Source organism: Hevea brasiliensis, unplaced genomic scaffold (assembly GCF_030052815.1).
Source record: "Hevea brasiliensis isolate MT/VB/25A 57/8 unplaced genomic scaffold, ASM3005281v1 Scaf7, whole genome shotgun sequence".
Classification (NCBI taxonomy): domain Eukaryota; kingdom Viridiplantae; phylum Streptophyta; class Magnoliopsida; order Malpighiales; family Euphorbiaceae; genus Hevea; species Hevea brasiliensis.
The window spans coordinates 595003-617435 of NW_026615250.1; the positions used below are offsets into that span (position 1 = coordinate 595003).

General features: G+C 34.0%; 3 protein-coding genes and 1 long non-coding RNA gene across 5 annotated transcripts; 2 read left to right on the forward strand and 2 right to left on the reverse strand.

Annotated features, from left to right (window-relative positions):
* Positions 1 to 520: 520 nt before the first annotated feature.
* Positions 521 to 2864, forward strand: LOC110666099 (probable methyltransferase At1g29790). The gene is made up of 2 exons (XM_058142738.1): positions 521 to 847; positions 1314 to 2864. The coding sequence occupies exon 2, from the start codon at positions 1331 to 1333 to the stop codon at positions 2726 to 2728; it is 1398 nt and encodes a 465-aa protein (XP_057998721.1). The 5' UTR covers positions 521 to 847; positions 1314 to 1330; the 3' UTR covers positions 2729 to 2864.
* Positions 2865 to 7355: 4491 nt separating this feature from the next.
* On the forward strand, positions 7356 to 8272 carry LOC110666087 (nuclear transcription factor Y subunit B-4). The gene has a single exon (XM_021826467.2). The coding sequence runs from the start codon at positions 7483 to 7485 to the stop codon at positions 7939 to 7941; it is 459 nt and encodes a 152-aa protein (XP_021682159.2). The 5' UTR covers positions 7356 to 7482; the 3' UTR covers positions 7942 to 8272.
* Positions 8273 to 9600: 1328 nt separating this feature from the next.
* LOC110659831 (uncharacterized) lies at positions 9601 to 14001 on the reverse strand. Its single transcript, XR_002495801.2, has 2 exons — positions 11881 to 14001; positions 9601 to 10393 (listed from the first exon to the last, which is right to left on the reverse strand). It is a non-coding gene; the product is annotated as an uncharacterized LOC110659831 (long non-coding RNA).
* A 2830-nt stretch (positions 14002 to 16831) lies between these two features.
* Positions 16832 to 21305, reverse strand: LOC110659835 (cyclin-H1-1). Of its 2 annotated transcripts, XM_058142762.1 has the most exons (15): positions 21095 to 21305; positions 20857 to 20907; positions 20690 to 20768; positions 20430 to 20548; positions 20236 to 20309; positions 19940 to 20060; positions 19784 to 19852; positions 19569 to 19610; positions 18800 to 18877; positions 18271 to 18306; positions 18109 to 18167; positions 17825 to 17909; positions 17548 to 17636; positions 17380 to 17460; positions 16832 to 17135 (listed from the first exon to the last, which is right to left on the reverse strand). In XM_058142762.1, exons 1-14 carry the CDS (start codon positions 21152 to 21154, stop codon positions 17382 to 17384), a joined length of 1041 nt encoding a protein of 346 aa, XP_057998745.1. In that variant the 5' UTR covers positions 21155 to 21305; the 3' UTR covers positions 16832 to 17135; positions 17380 to 17381. The 2 variants fall into 2 exon arrangements, with proteins under 2 accessions (XP_057998745.1, XP_021673591.2); XM_021817899.2 differs by lacking the exon at positions 18271 to 18306 and having other exon boundaries at positions 21095 to 21300.
* Positions 21306 to 22433: the final 1128 nt, after the last annotated feature.

Sequence of the window (22433 nt, forward strand, 5' to 3'; positions counted from 1 at the left end):
TTTTTAAATCAACATGTAATGATTAAAGATTTCAAATTTTAATAGTAGAATTTATAATTTTAATTATGTAATTTAAATCAAATTACAAGTATAATAAAAGCTTTTAAAAATTTTCATGTAACGTTTCTACTGTGGCTAGCACTTCTGCGTCTAAGCTGACAGCCAATGACCAAGACGCCGCAGTTCTAGCTGACGGTGCCGCGGTAAACCAAATCCCAGCGTCGCACCTTCTAAAAGTCAACCAATTAAATTATATAATTATATTGAAAAATAAAATAATTCCTTACAATCAATTTTATAAATATAAAAAATAATTGTAAATCATTATTATTTTAGTTAAATAATAAAAATTTATTCTTAAAAATTAAAACATTTACTGCTTAAAAAATTTATTACAGGGTATTTAAATTATGATAATTCACAGATTTTTTTTAATTAAAAAACTACTGATTTAATACAAAACAAATGTTATAATTCAGCTAAACAAGTACTATAATTTAGCTTATGCATGTGTATATTATTAATCCATGAAGAGATTGATCTTCCCCAGAATTCACAACGAGATTCGTGCATTTCTATATTAATAATCTCTATATTTTTTTATTCTTAATCATGCTGAAGTAAGTTTCAAGATTTTCCAGCTCTAAAGTTCCTCAATTCAATGAACAATCCAAGGTACCTATAGATATGTTCTTAAGCTCAGCTTGGAAATGCTAATCAAGTTTTCTTGTTGAGACTTCACTGAGAGAAGAGAGAGTCTAAGATTCTTGAGAAATTATACACAAATCCACAAAGGAAGAGAGATTCAGTGAGGTTTTCAATCTCATTTCTGCAACTTTTTATCTGGGTATGTCTTATATTTTGATTATTTTGTGCTTTTGTATTTGAATTTTTCTCTCCTCTTTTTGGTTTCTTGGAAATTGAGTATGATGATGAATGAAGTTAAATTTAAATGCCATGTTTATCAGTTATTCTTAATCTGTTTAGAAAATTACTAGCTGTTCTAAGCAAGTAAAAAAATCTGTAGAAAAAAACTCAGTTTAAGTGAAGATTTTGCGAGTGATCATCAACTGCATTAAAGACATAGGAAAACTCTGTTTTGCTTGTGTTTCATGCGGTTTCTAAGCATCCCAACAAAGTATATTATCTGTTTTCTGCCGTGAACTGTGAGGCTGTGTACAGTATTTTGAATTTTGATTATAAAGATTTGGCTTATTTTTTGTAGTCTTTATGAATTTTAGCTCTAATTAGGCTGAAATTCAAAGAGAGGAGGAAGAAGTGACCTTTAAACAGGAAAATATCGTTGTTTTCAGGTCCTATTTGATTAAGGATGGGAAGGTTCTGCTTCCCAAAATGCAAATTGATGAGACTAATGGGTTGGCTTCAAATCATATTGGGAGGCCTAGTTATTATTGTGAGCTTGGCAAGTCTCTATAAATTCTACAAGGCTGGGTTTTTCCTTCACAATGAAGAAATCTGCCACCATTTTTATGGTGTGGATGATGTTCATGAGGTGTTTGATGTAAGAGCATTGAGAGATCGAATCGGTGAAGTACTTGACAAGATGGAAGAGTTACAAGAAAAGCTGGAACGCTCTGTGCAAGAATTGGAGAAGTTCAAAGATCAGTTGGATAAAACTAGCATTACAAGATTGGAGCATAAAAGGTTTTTGGAGCAGGAGGTGATTAGGCCTCTCCATAGTGCTCACCTTTCGCTTAGGCAGATTCGGCTGCCTAGGATTGCAAATTCAACAATCAAGGAGGAGCCTTTGATCAACACTTTTATTGTAGAGGAGATTCGCAAGTACATAACCCCAAAAGAAAACAGAATTGGGAAGATTAATATATATGGAACGGAGAGGATATATAACACAATAGGGCATGCTTGTGTTTTAATGAAGAAAGAATTGGAAGAATACATGGATTATGATGTAGGATCTTATTGTGAAGACGACTGGAACCTAGCTCAGAAGCTTCTGGTTAGTGGATGTGATCCCTTGCCCCGGAGACGATGCCTAACTAGGGCCTCCAAGGTGTACCAGAGGCCATACCCCATTAACGAATCCTCGTGGAAATTGCCAGATTATAGAAATGTGAGGTGGAGCAATTATCAGTGCAGGAATTTTCAGTGCTTATCTAGCAAGAATCACAAGAGGGGTTATTCAAAGTGCACAGGTTGTTTTGAGATGGAGAAGGAAAGGCTGAAGTGGGTTACTAATAGCTCACTTCCTATGGATTTTTTAATCACAGATGTTCTAGCAATCAAGCCTGGAGAGATTCGGATCGGTCTGGATTTCGGTGTGGGAACAGGGACTTTTGCTGCAAGGATGAGAGAAAGTAATGTTACTATTATCTCCACTGCACTAAACCTTGGGGCTCCATTCAGTGAGATGATTGCCCTTAGAGGTCTAATTCCTTTGTATGTGACATTGAATCAGCGGCTTCCATTCTTCGACAACACCATGGACTTGATTCATACCAATGGGTTTATGGATGGCTGGATTGACTTGATGTTGATGGATTTCATCCTCTTCGACTGGGATCGGATATTAAGGCCTGGAGGATTGTTATGGATTGACAGATTCTTTTGTAATAGGAAGGATCTGGATGATTATATGTACATGTTTCTTCAATTCAGATACAAGAAACACAAGTGGGCTATTTCTCCCAAATCAAAGGATGAGGTCTATCTTTCTGCAGTATTAGAAAAACCTCCAAGAGCTATCTGATCTAGTAGACTGTGTTTCTTTCATTTTTTTTTTCTTTAACTTGTAGTATTTTGTCAATCCAAAGTTGTTTATATACATGTTTGCAAACTGATTATATCTATTATATTGGAAATGCTGATACAATTTTTCGCGCAAATGTTATGCTGAGCAGCTGATTCAGTTTGGTTGTTCATTTGACAGATATAAGCATTGGCAAGAGTCCTCTATGCTAGACTTGGCTTTTAGGAAGGTTAAGAAAAAAGCAATAAGAAATTTGTTCTTTCTTGCCTGTTTAATTGAGTAGTTGAAAGCCAGTTTTAGGGTATGTCTGACATTGGTGTTAGAGCTGCTGCTGATAAATATCTCCTTAAATATGTTAGACTATTAGCCATAATAATTATATGAAAAAAAAAAAAAATCGAGAAGTGTTTTTTTAACCTTCCATCCAACAGGACTTTAAACGTACAAAGTAACTTGTTTTCTTTCTTAAGAACCTCATATGATTTTATATAGCCATGAGATGGGATTCGGCTGTGAAATGTTCCGATTGCAAACTTCTTCCTCAACTTGCCATTTAAGGCAATCCATAAAACTGGTGGCCAAACTGAGATGGAAAGCAGAAACCATCTTCATCTTGCAACAGAAAATGAAACAAGAACTGGGACTCGAGTTCCATAGACTAACTGTGACCAAATTACTTTGATGGGCCAATGGCTTTTAACCCAAGTTTTGAGTCCAAAAGTTGCTTTATTTTTTGTTAGCCTACCATAAAAAAAAAAAACACGAAGCCCAGGAATTAAAAGTTGAAACCACCGAGTTTCTGATGGTTTCAATCAATCAATGAACGTGAGTCGAATATCGATTCCATATACGAATGAGGCCACATAAGCCTTGGTTTGGGGAAAAAATGTAAAAGGTTTATATATTTCAAATTTAGAATTTTTTTTTAGGGAGTTGAGAGAGTGGAGACACCATTACTTTTATGTCTTTTGCTATTGAACCAAGTCAAATCAGACCATTTCAAGCTTTAGAATTATATAACCTAGCCAGGAGGAAGTTGCTGGAAGTTGACAAGATCAGATGCCCATTTGATTAATTATAATTAATTAGGTAAAAGAAGGAAGAAAATAGAATATTAAAAAAGTTGGCGGCCAATTAAAAAGAAAAACGCCTTCTTATTCTAAGTCCTAAAAAAAGACTTCCAAGTATCTAGGGTTATTTTTTCTTTTCTTTTTTTGGAGGATATATATAGTTAATTATGGGGATGATATGCCCATAATTAGCCTCTTTATTCATTTCTTTAGTGAATTAATTATGGTAATAAACCCTAATAAAGTTGCAAACCCTAGATGCCCACTAAAAGAAGCTTTGCGCAGCTTTATATATAATATTTAAGTGCACAAACCAGCACACAAGCCAAAATGTTTGAATTAATTATAAACATTAAACAAACCTCATGGAATATTAAAAAGGCATTATTTAACAAACTAAAAAACGTTTCTTTCACAAGAAGTGGAACCTGTTTGGAGATCATTTCTGCAAATTTTGCATTGCAAAATGACTTAATATTAGGAGATTCAGTTTAATGGCCTTTCAAATCAGCTAATGCATACTTTGCTTTGCCAAGTTAAACTATTGAACTCAAAAACACCCAATGAGGAATAAATTGGAGAAATGGAGATTGTTTAAATGTGAGCATAATTTTTTTTTTTCAGAAGAAAAACAACATGTTTGGATGGCCAAATTATGAAAAAATTGTCTAACTTAGCTTTGTTCAATGGTTAAAAGTATATCACTTATATGACAAGTATCAAGTTTGAATTCTCACTCATTTAATTCTTTTATACAAAAATTATGAAAAAAAAATTTTTCGTGGCTAATCCCTCTCATCCACATTCCTTTTGGTCTGATTACAGAGTTAGATTTAAAAATTTACCCATATGATTTTGAGATTGGAAGGATAAAAAAATATTATTTTATAAAAAAATTAATTATTTTGTAATTTTTATGATTAAATATATATTAAATTAAATTTTAAATTATTTTTTAATTAATATATTTATATAAGAATAGCAAAACATATCTAAATTCATTCTTTTAAATGGCATATAAGGCTTTATACTACTAGTGCTAAAGATCACATCAAACTATGAGAATATATATATATATATATATATATATATATATATATATATATATATATATATATATATAGAAATAAAATTATGTCAAAGTATGTTTAAAAAAACAAAAATTAGGTCAAAGTAAGCCGAGATGGACGGTTGTTGATTATCCGTACTATAGTTTACTTGAGTTTGCACCAAAATTTTGGATTATGACCTCCACCGCTTGTTTTTTTTTTTAAAGGAACCCCACCACTTAGTTAATTTATATAATTAACCACATTCCTAATTAATTTATTATAAAAGCACAATTGCAAACACTTTATGGATTATATTTTTACTTATTGATCATTATTCTTCTTTATTAGTGGCCTTAATTGAAAAAAAAAATCATGATTCCCCAAGGCCTACAAAATTCTTTGCTAACAAAATTCACTTAAATGACCACATGGTGTTTGATTATTAAGAAAAGAAAGCCATAATTAATATAAAAGATTATATATATATATATATATATATATATATATATATATATATATATATTCTTTCATAGTGTAGTCCTATAAAATTCTTTACCAACAAAATGGACTTTAATGGGGACATGAGGTTTGATTTTGAAGAAAAAAGAATCATGTAGTTGGTAATTAAGTACTTTTTTTTAATGAGCAATGAGAATATATTATTAATAAAGTACTTATCTCATAATATAGAAGATTAAGGATATATTCATCCAATTATAAACAAGAGATGTTAGGTAAATCTTATTAATGTTTGGAACTTCTCGCATTGTAAACTTTGGAATGGATCAATTAGGTATAATCCAATTTTATTGACAGAATATTGTATCAATAATTTTTTTTATTCAAAAAAGGTACAATGAGTTGAATAATAATTGGTAGGCTGTAAATTGAGAAGTAGACATTAGGTGAATAGTATTAAAATAAGTAGATGTGGAGACTTGAATTTAAGATACTTCTACACCCTGCACCTTATAAGTGAAAAAAACTAATCAAAGCTACTGATTAGCACTAGCTATTGAAATGTCCTCATTGATTCACCATTGAGTTAGCCTTTAAAATTCAAATGAATTCCAACCAATCAATGCATAGTTTAGAGGCTTTAATTGACTAGCTTAGGAACTAATAATGGAGATCTTGGTAGAATCTTATCTAAACCCTTTCTTTTAGGGTTTTCAGAACTTGACCAACAAAAGAGATTTAAAGTCATGATAGATACAAATGCTTTGCCGCCAAATAGAGAGACAAACCTAAATTAACCTAAGTTTTTGAGGTAATCACACTAATATTTAAAAATAATATAGTTGATTATTACTTAAATTAATCCCAATACATGCAAACGTGTTTGAATGTAGTCCACTCACTTTGAGCAATAGAAAGAATATTATAAGTGTTATTTTCATTATTAAGCTAAAAGAATAGTTATAAATTTGATGGATTTTAAGATAAAGGGAAATGGTCTGTGGGGGGGACCATGAAAGACCCTTTGAGCTTGGGAACTTCATGATTTGCTGGCTAGGAGATTAGGTTTTCTCTGCAACCTATACCCTCAATTTCAGCAAGTGAACATGCAATTGCAAAGTAGCCTTACTTTAATTTGCTTCAAAATTGATTGATATTCGATTAATGTATAAAGAAGCTTGACCAATATGGGTCTTCTCCAGCAATTCAAATCTCTTTTTCTTTTTCCATTTTGACAATTGTTGTCATTTATAGAAACCACACTGATGATATCAAATTCACTTGTGGCTAGCATGTCAGTAAACTTAATTTAAGTACTATATTTAGAGGATCAATATAATCAAATTTGTAGTTATTTTTTCTTCTTTCCTTTGGCAGGATTTATTGAGGGGAGACTCAACTATTCTCTCAAAATTTAAAATGAAAAAATAGAGGATTAATTGGATGGAAGGTGAACAATTAATTATAGCTTTTATCTGTTGAATAACAGCCCTTTCACTTGGCATTGTCGGATCACTGAGATTGACTTTCATCCCTGCTCGACGGGCAGATCTTGTAGTCAAATTCCCTTCTCCCTTTGCACTCGAGGGCAGTCACTTGTTTTTATTCTACATATTGGTTATTTGGAACTACAAGGAAAATTTTTGATGGAATAGTTACGTTATGTATAATATTTTGACTACATAGAATCCCTCAATTTCACAAATTAGTTTCTTTTAAAATTAAAATGTATATTTTTTTATAAAAAAAAAAATTATTAAAGAGATTAAGCAGAAAAAATTTACCATAAATTAATCCAGCTAAAATTTTATTAACATTTTATCTATTTTTATTTATTAGAAAACAAAAAAATTTCATTAATAGCTTGTCATTGAAAATCGTAATGTACTTTTTAATGTTAATTTTATTTGTGATGCACTACGCATATATACATATATGTATGCATATCAACAGGTGAAATCATTATAGTGTTATCACATACGGTATTGGGTGCATGCGCTATATGTACATATAACATATTTGCAAATTGGGTGCATGTATATATGTTGGCTCATACATGCATAGTCATCATAGTCATGATGTACCGACTTAATATAAGAGTGAAGAGCAATATATATTGTCCGAGTTAGAGAAGATCATCATATATATCGATCATCAGCTAGCAGTAAATTAAATGGAAGATGAACAAGATCGATTGTTGCCAATTGCCAATGTGGGTAGGATTATGAAGCAAATCCTACCACCAACTGCCAAGATTTCCAAAGAAGCAAAACAAACAATGCAAGAATGTGCCACAGAATTTATAAGTTTTGTAACTGGTGAGGCGTCAGACAAGTGTCACAAGGAGAATCGCAAGACAGTGAATGGAGATGACATCTGTTGGGCTCTGAGTTCTCTAGGGTTTGATAACTACTCTGAGGCTATAATAAGGTATTTACATAAATATAGAGAGGCTGAAAGAGAGAGAGCTAACCAAAACAAAGCTACTGCTTCCACTCAAGAAAAAGATGAAGAAGAGTTCAACTTTAAAGGTACCCAAGTGCAACAGCTGCAAACTGAGAGTACTCCTACTCCATCAGAGTTTAGGATTCTTGAGAAGGGTAACAGCAGCTCTCTTAAAAAGCGATATTGATTATATATGAGTAATACTGGAATTGGAATTCTCTTTTAAGATGGAGAGACGAAGGAAAAGAACAAGATGGAGAGAGGAAGAAGAAACGGTATGGAATTCCGAGGTTTAAACGACTAAGCTCCAGTATAATAAACACCCCAATTTCTTGAGAAGTTGTAGTGATGACTTATGAAAAGATTGTAGTCTACTAATATCAAATATGGGTTACTACTCTGAGGTAACTTTAATCCTTGTTTTTTAACTGGTTTTTCCTTTAATTGCATCTACCAGTCCTTGTGGTTTGTTTTAGCTCATAGTTTTGTCGACGAAGAAGAAGAAAATCACTTAGTTATGCTCTCATCTTTAATTTTCTGTTCATAGATTTGTAAAGGAAAAGTTACCCAAATGTATCAGAGTTTAGCTAACCCTATATAAATATATATGAGCAAAAATTTTATTAATAAAATGAATCCAGGAAAAGCTACCCTATTTTTGGAGTTAAGATGCTTAAATATAATCTTATGATGTCAAATATTAATTTAACACATTTCTCATCTAGAAACTATTAAGAAAGAATGTTTTCTTGTTTCTTTTTCCCTTAGCAGCTCTCTCTCTCTCTCTCTCTCTCTCTCTCTCTCTCTCTCAAATGTGGTCTGGGTGTGGGTGAGGGGTAACACACTATTGCTGTGGCTGTTCAAGACTTGAGATTTTCCAGTCACTGGTCATGTCTTGATTATGACTGTTCAGATAATTATTGGTAAATTTGAATTTTCTAATCAACTATAAATAAAATTAGTCTAGAGTGGAATTTATGTTTATAATCAAGGTTATTGCTGCTGTTCTTCGGGATGGTGGTTTTACCAGGTGATGATTGCCTCTTGCAGCTTTGGCATAGGTCTAGGATCTCTTTGTTTTGAGCTATGTGTGTCTACAGCTCTATTGTCCATGTTTGTGTTCGGAGGTATTGCTGCTTTGAGTTATGGACTTTACTGCTTTTCGATTCTTCTGGTTGATTGTGTCGGATTGTTTAGTCGTTCCAAGTTTTTTCATTTAGCATTTCATATCCTAAATTCAGTGTTTTGAGGTGGTCTATCAAACTGGGATTTAGTCTGGACATGTCCATGTTAATTTGTTTAATAGTTTACACTAGTTCAAGAATCAAAGAGTAGTAGCCCACAGTAGTTCAGATCTATGCTCTGCAACTGTTCCTCCCTGCCTCTTTCTTTCTCTCCCTCAGTCTCTGGAAGAAGACGGAAAATGAAGATGTCAGATCACAAGTTTAATCAAATTAATTATTTTCAATTATATAATTTTCCATCAACATCATGTGATGTGAATGATTAATAACCACCTTCTCTCGGTCATTTTGTTCCAAAATGAGGTTGAACTTTTACTGCAACACTTCTTGATTCTTGAATACTACACGTGAATGTACTAGGTTTAGGGTTTTTACATAATCCTAGAATAGGGGACCGCAACATTGAGGCTTTACATAACATGATTTGTGGTGAAAATCCAGTTAAAATCTCCAGCATGCAATTTTTTAACTACATAATTTGCAAATGGATTGGGTAATCTCCAATAAAGGGTGGGCGATTGCTAAAACCCTAGCAAATAAGATTAGGGTCTCAACAATCAACACACAACCAAGTGCTTCTGTGCCTCTTTGGGCTGGACCACTTCTCAACTCTCTTCAGTCTCCACAGAAAATGGAATCGGAGTTTTACAAATTATACAAAAGGAGATGTAAGTAAAGTCCCACTAAAATTGTTCCCCAATAAAAATGAGTGAAGTTTTATGCATCAATACGAGACACTATGAGAGACAAAAGCTGAATGATTAACAATGAGGCGTAACATTGATGGTTTCTTGATAAAGATGAAAGTGATGACCTGCAAACTTCAAGATTAAGTACTGTATAAATGCAGCGGCAACGCTATAAAGTGATGGGTTTCTTGATATAGAATCATTTCTGCGTGCTGCTTCTATGAGCTCCGACCATGGAATTGTGGCATCGAGCTTCATAACCTTCATGTATCCTGCATTGAATGTTGGTGACCGTCTGCTCACACATCGGCAACAGAGACTCCGATTTATTTAAAGAAAACCTGCATTGCACCTCAATTGATGCACCAATTTTACAGGACAGTGGGAAGAGGATCATGGGTTTTCTGTTGAAATGCAGCAGCTTAGTTGCATCAGACACATCTCAAGAGCTGCATTGATCTACTTAAAGAGCTTTTTGACCTTAAAACCATAATAATGGTTCCAAGAACTTAGTTTATCCAAGTAAAAAGGTGCTAATTCTGGCAGAATTGAAAAATTAAATAGATGTTGTTTCACTTCATGCATGGGATGGGCATGCCAAATTTCTTGCAACAATGGATGACACCAAGCCTATATCCTTCTTATGTTTCGTGTGCAAACAGCTAGCAGCAAAATAGCTTGATAATGCTAGCATTTGATAGCCATCCTGCTCATGATGAAACAAAAATTGTCATGAAAACCTTCAACAGCAAGTCTATAAGTTATTTCTCAGGGTTGTGTAACAGAATATGATGGGTGGGGGGTGGGGTGATGAGTGAGGCTCAATTGTCTCTTTTGATGCGGTGTGTGCAGCACTAAGATTCCCCCACAGATGTTTCAAAAGCCGCACTAAGTCACTACCTAAAATGCCTCGTGGTCTACACCACATTGCAGTACTATGTGTTACTGGTTAATCAATCTAGAATATAATGTTAATATATGTGGCCAGAAATGTTAAGTCAGTAGGATATATTAAAAAGCAAATCAATCAAATCAATTCTTTGTATTAATTTGCCATAAAAATGTGCTGCTGAAGCAGTCTTTAGCATCAAGAAATGGGTCTTTCGAGTTCAAGATTACCTTTCTAAAACTTCTAAAATATTCATATCATCAATTTGTCCTCACCTACTCTTGTTTTGGTAATTCTGGTACTGGATCTATAAATGAAATTCCATTCTCATGTTTCACATTCAACACTATTTCAATAAGGTAAGCAAATTAAGCCGTGCAAATTAACCATTGAAAAGCAATTAACCATAAAATCAAGTAATTTGATTAACAATAGTTGTACATATCCCCAACCATCATCAATATCACGTTCCACCCAATAATCAATTTTAATTTGGCGAGTACAAGACCTTATATTCATACAACCAGTAACAAGTTTACCCAAATGATCTAAGCGAGTCAAATATCCACAGCAACTCCTGGGGAAAATATATCTCTACTTGATTGGCACAATGCAGGAAGGTTGGTTGCTGCAAACAAAATTAAAATGTCATTTTATAAAACAAAACATAAAAGACCTTGGAAGTTCAGTGCAAATTAACTTTTCTTTATGCTTACAGTGACATCAGAAATCTATCGATTTTTGCTTTAACCTTGGAACTAGATTTTGTTTTATAAACAAAATATTTATTAATCAAATGTCAGGAAAAATTTAGCATGAGATACTCAATTTATACCCAACCAATAGGTCTCCTCGCAAAAATCGACCTAGAAGGAATCATGCTAAGTGAAAAAATCTGGCAAAAGGAGTGCAAACCAAACAAGAAACAACCAACAAAGAAACTGAATTAAAGAAAAACACAACAAAACCCCAGGCATCTCGCCAATGTGCTTCTGTGCATTTGATCATTGGCTAGCTATGATATACTTGATTCAAAACAATGAAGGACATGAACATCAAAATTTTCATGGACTTCTGGCTGTCATTCTGATATTAAACTTTATAAAATTCCATGTTCAATGCATTAAGAACAAATTTTGAAGTGCTAAATTCCAAATCCAAATATTAAGAGTTACTTCTACAAATATAAATTATGGAAACATGATAAATCTGAAATATAACCTGTAACTTAATATCATGAATATGATGTTTATCTGGCAGGAAGCACATAAAGATAATAAAACAAGAAGATTAAGAAAGAATACCTGTTCTGATGGCAGCATTGATGTAAATTTTGAATTTACGTGTAGCTCTTAATTCTTCACAACATGGCCTATCTGGATGGGAAAGAAATCACACCTTTGAGAAATGGTACTTTCCTCTTACACCAAAAATAACTCCTAATTCTCTTCCTTTTTGCATCCTTCCAGCAGACTCACATGGTATCCTTTCCAAACGAACAGGTAAAAGCTCTACAATTTTCACTATTCACTTTGCAAAAGCTATCAAATCGCTCTCCTAATGTGCATTACTGAATACTGATAATACAAGACTCAAAACCAAATTCAACTAAACAAATATTTAAATGCCCTGACAATATGTAGAATGCCTTTAACTTTCACTAACTTTCACTATGGTGGTTATCTCCACCATAAAGAAAACTAGAAAAATCAGGCCTCAAAAGGGAAGCAAAGAGACGTTCTTGGGAACCAAAGAAAGATTATAGTCAAGGAAAAATGCCAATTCATGGTTTGGCTGATTAAGAAGGAATACTTGAACAGAAAAGACATGAGCTTGTTGTATACAGAATGGCCGCTCTTGATAATAATTGAGGTGAGAATTTACCTGGATTTTGAATTTTCGGTCACGGAGGGCCAGAGGGGCATGGAGAATCCAATGATAAAATTTCAACACCAAAGAGAGAGCACCGACGCCGTTTCAATTGAAATTGGGCTGTAACTTGACAATGAAAAAGCCCGTGAAGATTTCAAATCCTGACAGCAAGGCCAGATGATCAATGGGCTCACAGTTTTACTAACGACCTTTAATTTATTTGAACTCGCACAAAATATAAATCTTGAATGAATTACAAATTCAAAAGTCAACATGATGATTAATTTAAAATTGATTCATTTAAATTAAAAAAAAATTACATTAAATTTTTTTTGAAAAAGTAAAAATTCAAAATAACTCAAAATGCAAAACTCAATTACTTCTTTAAATAATTATTTGCAATAAAAAAAATTAAATGAATTCACATAATTATATTACTTTTCACATAATTTTTATTTCGCTTAAAATAAATTTTTTAAAGTTAAATTAATTAAATTGTTTTATTTATAAATATAAAAATTAAATTAAATTAAATTAAATTGTTGCAAAAATCTAATCCGAATCTGCCCGATCCAACTTGTTTGCCTCATGTAAGTATGCTACATAGAAGAGGACGTCTGGTGCAAAACGATGTTGTCAAGTGGAAAACATCCTGTGCTACATGATATGAACAAGGCTTAAAAGGAACCATTTTCAACCAAACTAGACCAAAACCTGAGAAAAGTAATCAGGAAGGCAACGTCTTTCTGTCCAGGAGATCAACTCTAAATTCAATTATTTTACCTCTTAACATGCACACCTCCACACAGAGATACTTAGCTTAGCTCCATCACATATTGGACTAAAGGTTCTCCACTTGTAGAGAATTGCAATTAAATTTAAAATTTTGCACTACGATAAATAACGCCTTGGTGAGTTGCAATCTTGTTACTAAGCAGAACAAAATTGCTAAATGCAGGAACAATTGGATTACGTATTAGCCAATGTAAGAAGATATAAATCAATCCTAATAGTCAACAAAAGTGCTTCATGTTGCTGGCGACCATTGTAAGAAAATGAACAGCTTTACAATTTGTGGATCATATACAAGCCATACAAAGAAGGAGATATGTCTATATATATATGCTACACACACACGGAGAATTAGTGTCCTCTACTAACGACGCGCTACATCGGAGCCCGGGTGTAGTGATAAATATGCAAGGGTGTAGGGCGTTCACCGAAAGCGACGCGCCATGCCGGCGCTCGGGTGTGGTGTTAAGTGAGCAAGGGTTCCCACATCATGGACGGGTGTGGGTAAAGAAGTTAGTCCATAGGACAGATAATAGAACAAATAGTGGAACAGAACACAAGATAGATATAGAAAACAATAGAAGATATCATAGAAGGAGACCAATTAGGAAGGAGCAGGATAGGAGGAGGATCAGGGTTGGTACTTGGAATGTTGGATCACTTACAGGAAAATTGATGGAGCTTGTGGATACCTTGGAAAGGAGAAGGGTGAATATTGCTTGCATTCAGGAGACTAAATGGGTAGGAGAGAAAAGTAAGGAAGTGGGTAATTGTGGTACAAACTTTGGTTTACTGAAAGGAGAGAAATAAGAACTGAGTGGGTATAATCATAGACAGAACATTGAAAGACGCAGAGTAATTTGTGAAAAGAGTAGGAGATAGAATTATACTAGTAAAGCTAGTACTAGAAGGAGAAACAATAAATATAGTTAATGCTTATGCCCCACAAATAGGACTAGACAATGAGAGTAAACAAAGGTTTTGGGAAGATATGGATGATTTAATGCAAAGCATACCGAATGAAGAGAATGTTTTCATTGGTGGAGATTTGAATGGACATGTAGGAAGTGATAGGCAAGGTTATGAGAATGTTCATGGAGGTTTTAGTTTTGGCAAATAAATGAGGAGGAAAAAGCATCCGGATTTTGCTATGGCATACGACCTAATACTAGCAAATACCTACTTTATAAAAAGAGAGTCACATTTAGTGACTTTCAAAAGTGGGCAACATAGAAGCCAAATCGACTTCCTCTTAACCAGGAAGACAAATAGAGCTCTATGCAAGGATTGCAAGGTCATTCCAGGAGAGGCTTTAACAAGTCAACATAGGTTGGTGGTCTTGGATGTCAAGTTTAGGAACAATTCAAGTAAGGTTAGAAGAAATAGTGTAGCTCGAACAAAGTGGTGGGAGTTCAAAGGAGTAAAGCAAGTGAAGTTCAAAAATGAGCTTCTCGAGTCCAAAGTATGGAAGCTAGATATGGAGGCCAATGATATGTGGATACAGATGGCATCAAAGATTAGAGAAGTAGCTAGAAAAGTACTTGGAGAGTCTAAAGGACATGGACCACCCTCAAAAGAGAGATGGTGGTGGAATGAGGAAGTACAAAAGGCAGTGAAGAGAAAAAGGGAATGGTATAAGAAATTACCTAAATGTGATAATAATGAGACATATGAACAGTACAAGATAGCAAAGAAAGAAGCAAAAAAGACAGTTAGTCAAGCAAGAGCACAGGCCTTTGAAAAGTTATATAAGAAACTTGGAACTAAAGAAGGGGAGAAAGATATTTATAGATTAGCAAGGAGTAGAGAAAGGAAATGTCAAGATCTCAATCAAGTTAGGTGCATTAAGGATAAAGAAGGAAAAGTGTTGGTAAAAGATGAGGACATTAAAGAAAGATGGAGAAATTATTTTAATGATCTCTTTAATAATAGTCAAAATGGTAATAGCGTGAATATAGATTATAGAACAATAGAAAAGAATGTAAATTATACCAGAAGGATTCGATCTTTAGAAGTAAAGGAAGCACTTAAGAGAATAAAAGTGGGTAAAGCCTGTGGACCCGATGAAATACCAATTGAAGTGTGGAAGTATTTGGGAGATATGGGAGTGGCATGGTTAACTAAATTATTTAATAAGATTCTAAACTCAAAGAAAATGCCTGATGAATGGAGGAAGAATATTTTAGTACCTATTTTTAAAAATAAGGGAGACATACAGAGTTGCTCAAACTATAGGGGAATTAAACTCATGAGCCATACTATGAAGTTGTGGGAGAGAGTTGTGGAGCATCGACTACGTCATGATACTTCTATCTCTCTCAATCAATTTGGTTTCATGCCCTATTGCTCAACTATGGAAGCGATCTTTCTCATTAGAAGCTTGATGGAGAAATATAGAGATGTGAAGAAAGATCTACACATGGTTTTATTGATTTGGAGAAGGCTTATGATAGTGTTCCAAGAGAGGTCTTATGGAATGTGTTAGAACAAAAGAGGGTATCTATTAGGTACATACAAGTATTGAAAGATATGTATGAAGGAGCAACTACTATTGTGCGCACAGTGGGAGGGGACACAAGTGATTTTCCGATCTCAATTGGATTACACCAAGGATCACCATAAGCCCTTACCTTTTACATTAGTTTTAGATGAACTGAAACATATACAAGAGAGTATTCCTTGGTGCATGATGTTTTGCGGATGATATTGTTCTGATAGATGAGACACGAGAAGGAGTCAATAGGAAGCTAGAACTTTGGAGAAGTACTCTAGAGTCAAAGGGTTTTAAGTTAAGTAGAACGAAGACAGAATACATGCATTGCAAGTTCAGTGAAGGCCAAACTGGTGATAGGGAAGTAGTTAGTTTGAATGGAGTGGTACTGTCCCAAAGTAATCACTTTAAATATCTAGGCTCGATCCTTCAAGTAGATGGGGATGTGAGGAGGATGTTAGTCATAGGATTAAAGCGGATGGTTGAAGTGGAGACGTGCACGGGAGTTTTATGTGATCGTAAGATTCCCAATAAATTAAAAGGAAAATTTTACTGCATCTGACCATACGATGGCTATGTTATATGGTAGTGAGTGTTGGACACTGAAAGAGTCGTATGCATCTAAGATAAGAGTTGCAGAGATGAGAATGTTAAGGTGGATGAGTGGCCATACTAGACTAGATAAAGTCCGTAATGAGAGTATTAGAGAAAAGGTAGGAGTAGTGCCAATTGAAGATAAGTTGAGAGAAGGAAGATTGAGGTAATTTGGTCATGTGAAGCGTAGACATACGGAGGCTCCAGTTAGACAAGTAGAGCACATTAGGTTAGAGGATAGAAAGAAAAAAAGGGGTAGACCTAAATTAACTTGGAGGAGAGTAGTACAACATGACTTAGAAGCATTAAACATTTCTGAGGATTTAACCCAAAATCGTTCAGAGTGGAAAAAGCGAATCCATATAGCCGACCCCAAATTTTTGGGATAAAGGCTTAGTTGAGTTGAGAGTATGCTTTTTGTCCATTTTTCTCATACAAGCCATAATCGAGTAAAAGACTTGAAGAAAACATTGCTACCTTTTTCTTCACAGGTAGTAGAATGCAAATGACAACAGAGAAAATTTTACTCAGATCATTCCTAGTGCAAAATTGTCCTTTTAACTTGAAATGAACTTTGATCCCTACAATTTTACAGAATTGCAAGCTAAGAATTCTGGGATCATGCATCTTGTATTTCTTGGAAGTAAAAACACAGATTTTCCTTACTAAAACATTTAGAAGATCCATTGAAAATAATGGCTTTGCATTCAAGGCCATCTAATGCATCAAAATTTCATTTTCACTGGCATAATTCCTCTCCCAACCCAGATGCAAATTTACCAGCAAAAGACTGAAGGTCCGTCCATGTATCTGAAATCACATAACAATCAAAGTCAATAAAACCAAAAGTTCACCTCCCTCTAAGATGGTCCAACCACCAGTCAATAACTTCTGTAAGAAATTATTTTACAAGAGGATTGCCTAAGGGAGTGAATGAAGTTTCCTCATACAGCAATGTAGCAACAATATGGCGGCCAAACAAAGCCTTTGGTGCTAAAACAACTTGGTTCATTTTAAGAAAAGAGAAAACTCCAACATACAAGGCAGAACTTACAATTATGCAAGGGATGGGCCATTTTGCATTTCATTTGAACTCTTATGGGACTTGTGTTTTGATTTCTTCTCCCGTTTCTTACTGTTGCCAAGCAATAAATCAACAGTGTAAAAAAATAACAGAGGCAGGCACTAAATTACCGATATAAGCAAGTATATGGAAAAGTACTCGTCATGGGAGCCATGACCCCAGCAAGACTTCAGCTTCCGGTTTATGTACTTCATATCCTTTTCTGTAGGGAACTTGTACTTCTTTACCTGTATGCAAAACCAGAAAAAAGTCAAAAGCGGATAAAATTATTAGATGCAACGGGAGGAGAATCATATTTCCCTAAAATTGAATTAGAATCACTAAGTCTATAATCTGTACCATCAGTCTGTCAGAGAGGAGATAAAAAGGAAATTTGCCTGAAATTCAAACTGAGACTAGATTGATAGATTTATACCCAAGAATCTATGGCATCTAGAGATTCAATGAGATCTGAAATCGTGTGCACAGAATTCTGACGAGAAAGAATGTTCCTGAGGTATCTGCAAAGAAGTAAGCAAGTACTAAATAAATTTCCATTCCCTGTCAATTTTTTGGCCAAAAACAAGAGTTGAGCTTCAAAAAAATCCCAATCTAACCAATAAGTCCATAACTGCAATGAAAATGTTGCTAAAACACACATGGCGTGTGGGAGAATAGGAGGGAGCAATGTAGCAGAAAAATAACCATCACTGTCCTAACCTCTCAAAATCAAGAACCTGGTGCATCTCATTTGCAATTCGCAAAGCAGCCAATGCCAACTGCATCAAATTGATGAATCGGTCAAGTCAAATAAGATGACACCATCGCATGAAAGGACAAACCAGCTTAAGCCAAACCACAACAAATCAACCAGTCAATTACCACAGAGTGAATTCTTTCTAAAGCAGCCAAAGCTGACTGCACCAAATTGAATAAAAAGTAATGTCAAACGTGACGATGCTATTACATGGTAGGACAAAATAGCTTAAGTCAAGCTACATGTAATCAACCATTCAATTCTGTATATGGTGTGACGCAATCTTTCCTCAAATAAATTTGGGGCAATGCCCCGGAAAAAAATGTGAAACAGTGAGTGTAACATAGAAAGCAATTAAAAAATGAACTAAATATTTCATAGGAAGCTTTCTCAAAATATGAAGCTTCACTCATTGAAGTTATTTGCTACTTGCAAAAAGATCTTCCATTATAATTAAGCAATTCTCCACTGCTTATGTTCAGAATGACTCCACTTGTTATGTTGGATCAAGGATGGTGCTTCTGGCTTAAGCTTTTGATCCTGGTTGCTTATTTCTAAGCTTTATCTTCTTTGCTTTTAATAGAAATTTCACTTGCCCAAGATGGAAAGAGATTATTATAATCAATATCAATAACAAGTTTCTATAAAGAATACCTGCCCAGGAGGAAAAAGCAGTGGTGCATCAGTAAACATGATTTTGTCAACCTCCGCTATTGCAGTTGCTTGCAAATCCTACAAAATATAGATTCAGATCAAATCCAACAATCAATGGCAGAAAGCAAAAGCCAGACATAGTTACCAGGAATGCAGTACCCTCAGATCGTGGTATGGGTATTTGGTGCATGGTACGCCACTTAACTAAATATAGGATACATTGGGGTAGGCTTTGTTAATACACCAATTTGGCTTGCGGTAGGCAAATCATATTTGTTCGGTATGTGAATTATATTTATAAGGCAAAAATCATTTTTTGTTTTTTTAATTTTTAAAGTCCTTCTATTATTACTATTTTAAATTATCCAAAAAATATAATTAGTAATTAGTAGTGTTTGTATTTCCAAAAAAACAAGCTCTTCTTATTCTTCTGAACCCCTATTTTGGCGACCCAAATTGCAACCATGGCAGTTTGGGACGCAAATGTGCCATGAGTTGGAATGTGCAACCCAGATAGTGGCACCCAGGGAGGTGAGTGAATCTAGTACCTATGATTTAAACCCATAAGAATAGATAGAACTGTTGCACATTCCAATAAACCAGAGAAGCATCATTTACAACCATTTATAGAAATTCATTTCTATCAATGTGTTCAAACATTTAGAGAACTTTTTTCAATATTCAATTTTAAAGGTAAATGAACTAAAATGATCAAACGGAAATAGTACTCAAACCTGAAATCTAATCATAAGAATACAAGGGAAATTACCTTCAGCATTTGAATTTGGTCATCCGTTGCATGACAGAATTCCTGTTGAGCCAAAGCTAAATGTCAATAATTGCAACAAGAATTCAAGGAAAAGAGAGCTTACAATCAAACCAAACAAAAATTCTCAATGTGAATAAGAAAAAGAATAAAAGGTAGAACTCTTTTGCAAGAGCTGGAGGAATCACAACAAAATATAATTAACCAAATTCAGTTACCTCCATATCATTGATAAAACCTTCAACTGAGCGATATGGTGCGTAGACAATAAGATCAAATTCCAAGCTCTGCATAATAAAGAGTATGTTTAATAGAATATGAAGTGAAGAAAAATCAAGATGGGAAAGCAGTAAATGTAAGAGCCATATCCATGCCTGGAGCACTATCATCTCATAATTGAGAATCATTTGATGATCCTGTGAAATCCCCTTACCAAGCTCCTCTGCTGACACATGATTTTCTTCGATCTTACAAGCTGCATATATACAGGTTAACCTGTGGATGCAAAGAAGTAATTTCAAGTTATTAATACATTATCAAACAAGAACATTATGCAAGTGTGATTTACGATAATAAGAACATATAGTGCCTAATGATTTCTACCAACTCTGATAGGCATTGACCAACTTTTATGTGCATGCATATAAAATGAGATCTCAACAAATCATACATTACATGTTTTGGATCATGTTCCATGACCGACCATTGAAGATAAAACCTCTTGAAGTATATGAGTGCTGTTGCCTGCAGTGCATGAAATTCCAATAATGTCAGTAAAATCCACTAAGCCATTTATTTACATATCTATTCTCGTTTCATGGCAACTATCATCATCCTGGTTACTTAGCAAAAAGAATGACTTGCCTGAATTTTATGAGGAAAGTAAAAGGCACTGCACACTTCTCGAAGTTTATATTCATAGTATACTCGCATAAATTGTTCTTCTTCAACACTGAGCAATTTTGGACGAGAATGCTTATCAGCTGATATTGAAAAAGATGATACCATCAGAATAATTTTTAAAAAATCAGATTAAGGGATCATATCAAATAAACCCATAATCGTAATCTAAAGGAAAATTAAAGAGTGAAATAATAAATAAAAAGGGAAAAAAAAACATCTACCATTGTCTGCTGCGTTAACTTGAGGTTCAGGGTATGACAGTGATCCATCAACATCTACTTCCATTCTTGTTGTTCCATACTTCAAAATATGAAAATTGAAAGGTAAAAAACACTAAATATTATTGTCATTAGAATGAGTAAAAGAGGGAACAAAGGCTGCAACATACCTTCTCCAGCATTTGCTTGGCTCTTTGATTAGTAACTTTGTGCTTCTCAACCTGTATTGAAACTTAAATCCGATCACTATAATTAAAAGAAAAAAAAATGAAACACATATATGAAACTAAAGCATCTGACGAGCTAAAATCGAATTCACAAAAAAAAAAAAGTAATAATTGAATAAAGAGCAAAATTACAATTGACTGGTAGTGTTTATTAGGAAAACAAGTTAGAAATATCACTTACCAGCAGTTGAGAGGTGAAGATCCACTTGGCTTTGTGAGTCGATGTCTGAAAATCGGCCATTACTGACTCAGTAACCCTAACTCAGCTGCCTTCGAGAATTGGCGAATCAATGCGCTAAAAATTTCGAACTTTTTAGAGAGAACGGGGAATACTTCCCTCAATCCTCACTTCTACAATTTCATCCCTAAGGTTTAATAAAATTTACACTTTAACCCCTGTATTTTTAAAACTCACCCATTTGTACAGTTCAATGTAAGAAATTTTTTTAATACCAAAACTGCCCCTCAATTTAGACGGAAAAAAAAAAAAAGGTTTAAAGGTTTAAAGAAAAAAAATTACATGCAAGCTCTCAAAATGTCGATCACAAATGGAACCCACAATATGCTCATCAGTAATATTTAATTGAATATTAAATTACCTTCAACACTAGGGGTGGCCACGGTTCGGTTTCAAACCGGAACCGAACCGGAACCGGTTCGATCAAAATAGGACCGAAACCGATCAAAATCGGAACCGGCTTCAAACCAAACCGAAACCGTTATTCTACGGTTTGGTTCAGGTTCATACTTTTTAGAAACCGTGAACCGACGGTTTCGAACCGGATTAAACCGGCGGTTCCAAACCGAACCAAACCGATGATTTAAATAAAAAAATTCAATAAATACTTCACTTTACTCCTAATTCATTTATATATATATATATAATTAATTCTCTACACAATTATTCTCTACACTCTCTTTAATTCTTAATACTCTTTCAATTTCTCTCAAATTTTCTAAATAATTATTTTCTACACTCCTTTTAATTCTCATACTTTCACAATTCCCCTACTTTATTATTTTTATGCTCACTGAAATTTTTAATACTATCTCAATTACTCTGTTATTATTTTATATCTTCAATAAAATTTTCAATACCTTCTATTTTGATTTTTTTTTCTTTTATGTTTTTTAATTATCAATTATCATATAATTTTTTTAAAAATGGCAAGTAATACTCAATTCAACTAAACTTTTATTCCAAAAATTTATTGGGATCGGCTATATGGATTCTCTTTCTCCACTCTAAATGATTTTGGGTTAAATCCTCGGAAATGTGTAATGCTTCTAAGTCATGTTGTACTATTCTCCTCAAAGTCAGTTTAGGTCTACCTATTATTTTCTTTCTATCCTCAACTCAATATGCTCTACTTGTCTAATTGGAGCTTTCCTATATGTATACTTCACATGACCAAACTACCTCAATCTCCTTTTTCTCAACTTATAACTGAAAATTTTGATTACTCTAAATCCTTAAGGGATATATAAGGGATATATAGGTAAAATTAAGTTCATGTACA

Coding starts and splice junctions, on each gene's coding strand:
- LOC110666099 (XM_058142738.1), top strand. CDS start 1,331: ATGGGAAGGTTCTGCTTCCCAAAATGCAAATTGATGAGACTAATGGGT.
- LOC110666087 (XM_021826467.2), top strand. CDS start 7,483: ATGGAAGATGAACAAGATCGATTGTTGCCAATTGCCAATGTGGGTAGG.
- LOC110659835 (XM_058142762.1), bottom strand. CDS start 21,154: ATGGCCGATTTTCAGACATCGACTCACAAAGCCAAGTGGATCTTCACC. Junction 19,611..19,783: donor GTTTTATCAATGATATGGAG/GTAACTGAATTT, acceptor TTGGCTCAACAG/GAATTCTGTCATGCAACGGA. Junction 17,461..17,547: donor GGTCATGGCTCCCATGACGA/GTACTTTTCCAT, acceptor GCTTGGCAACAG/TAAGAAACGGGAGAAGAAAT.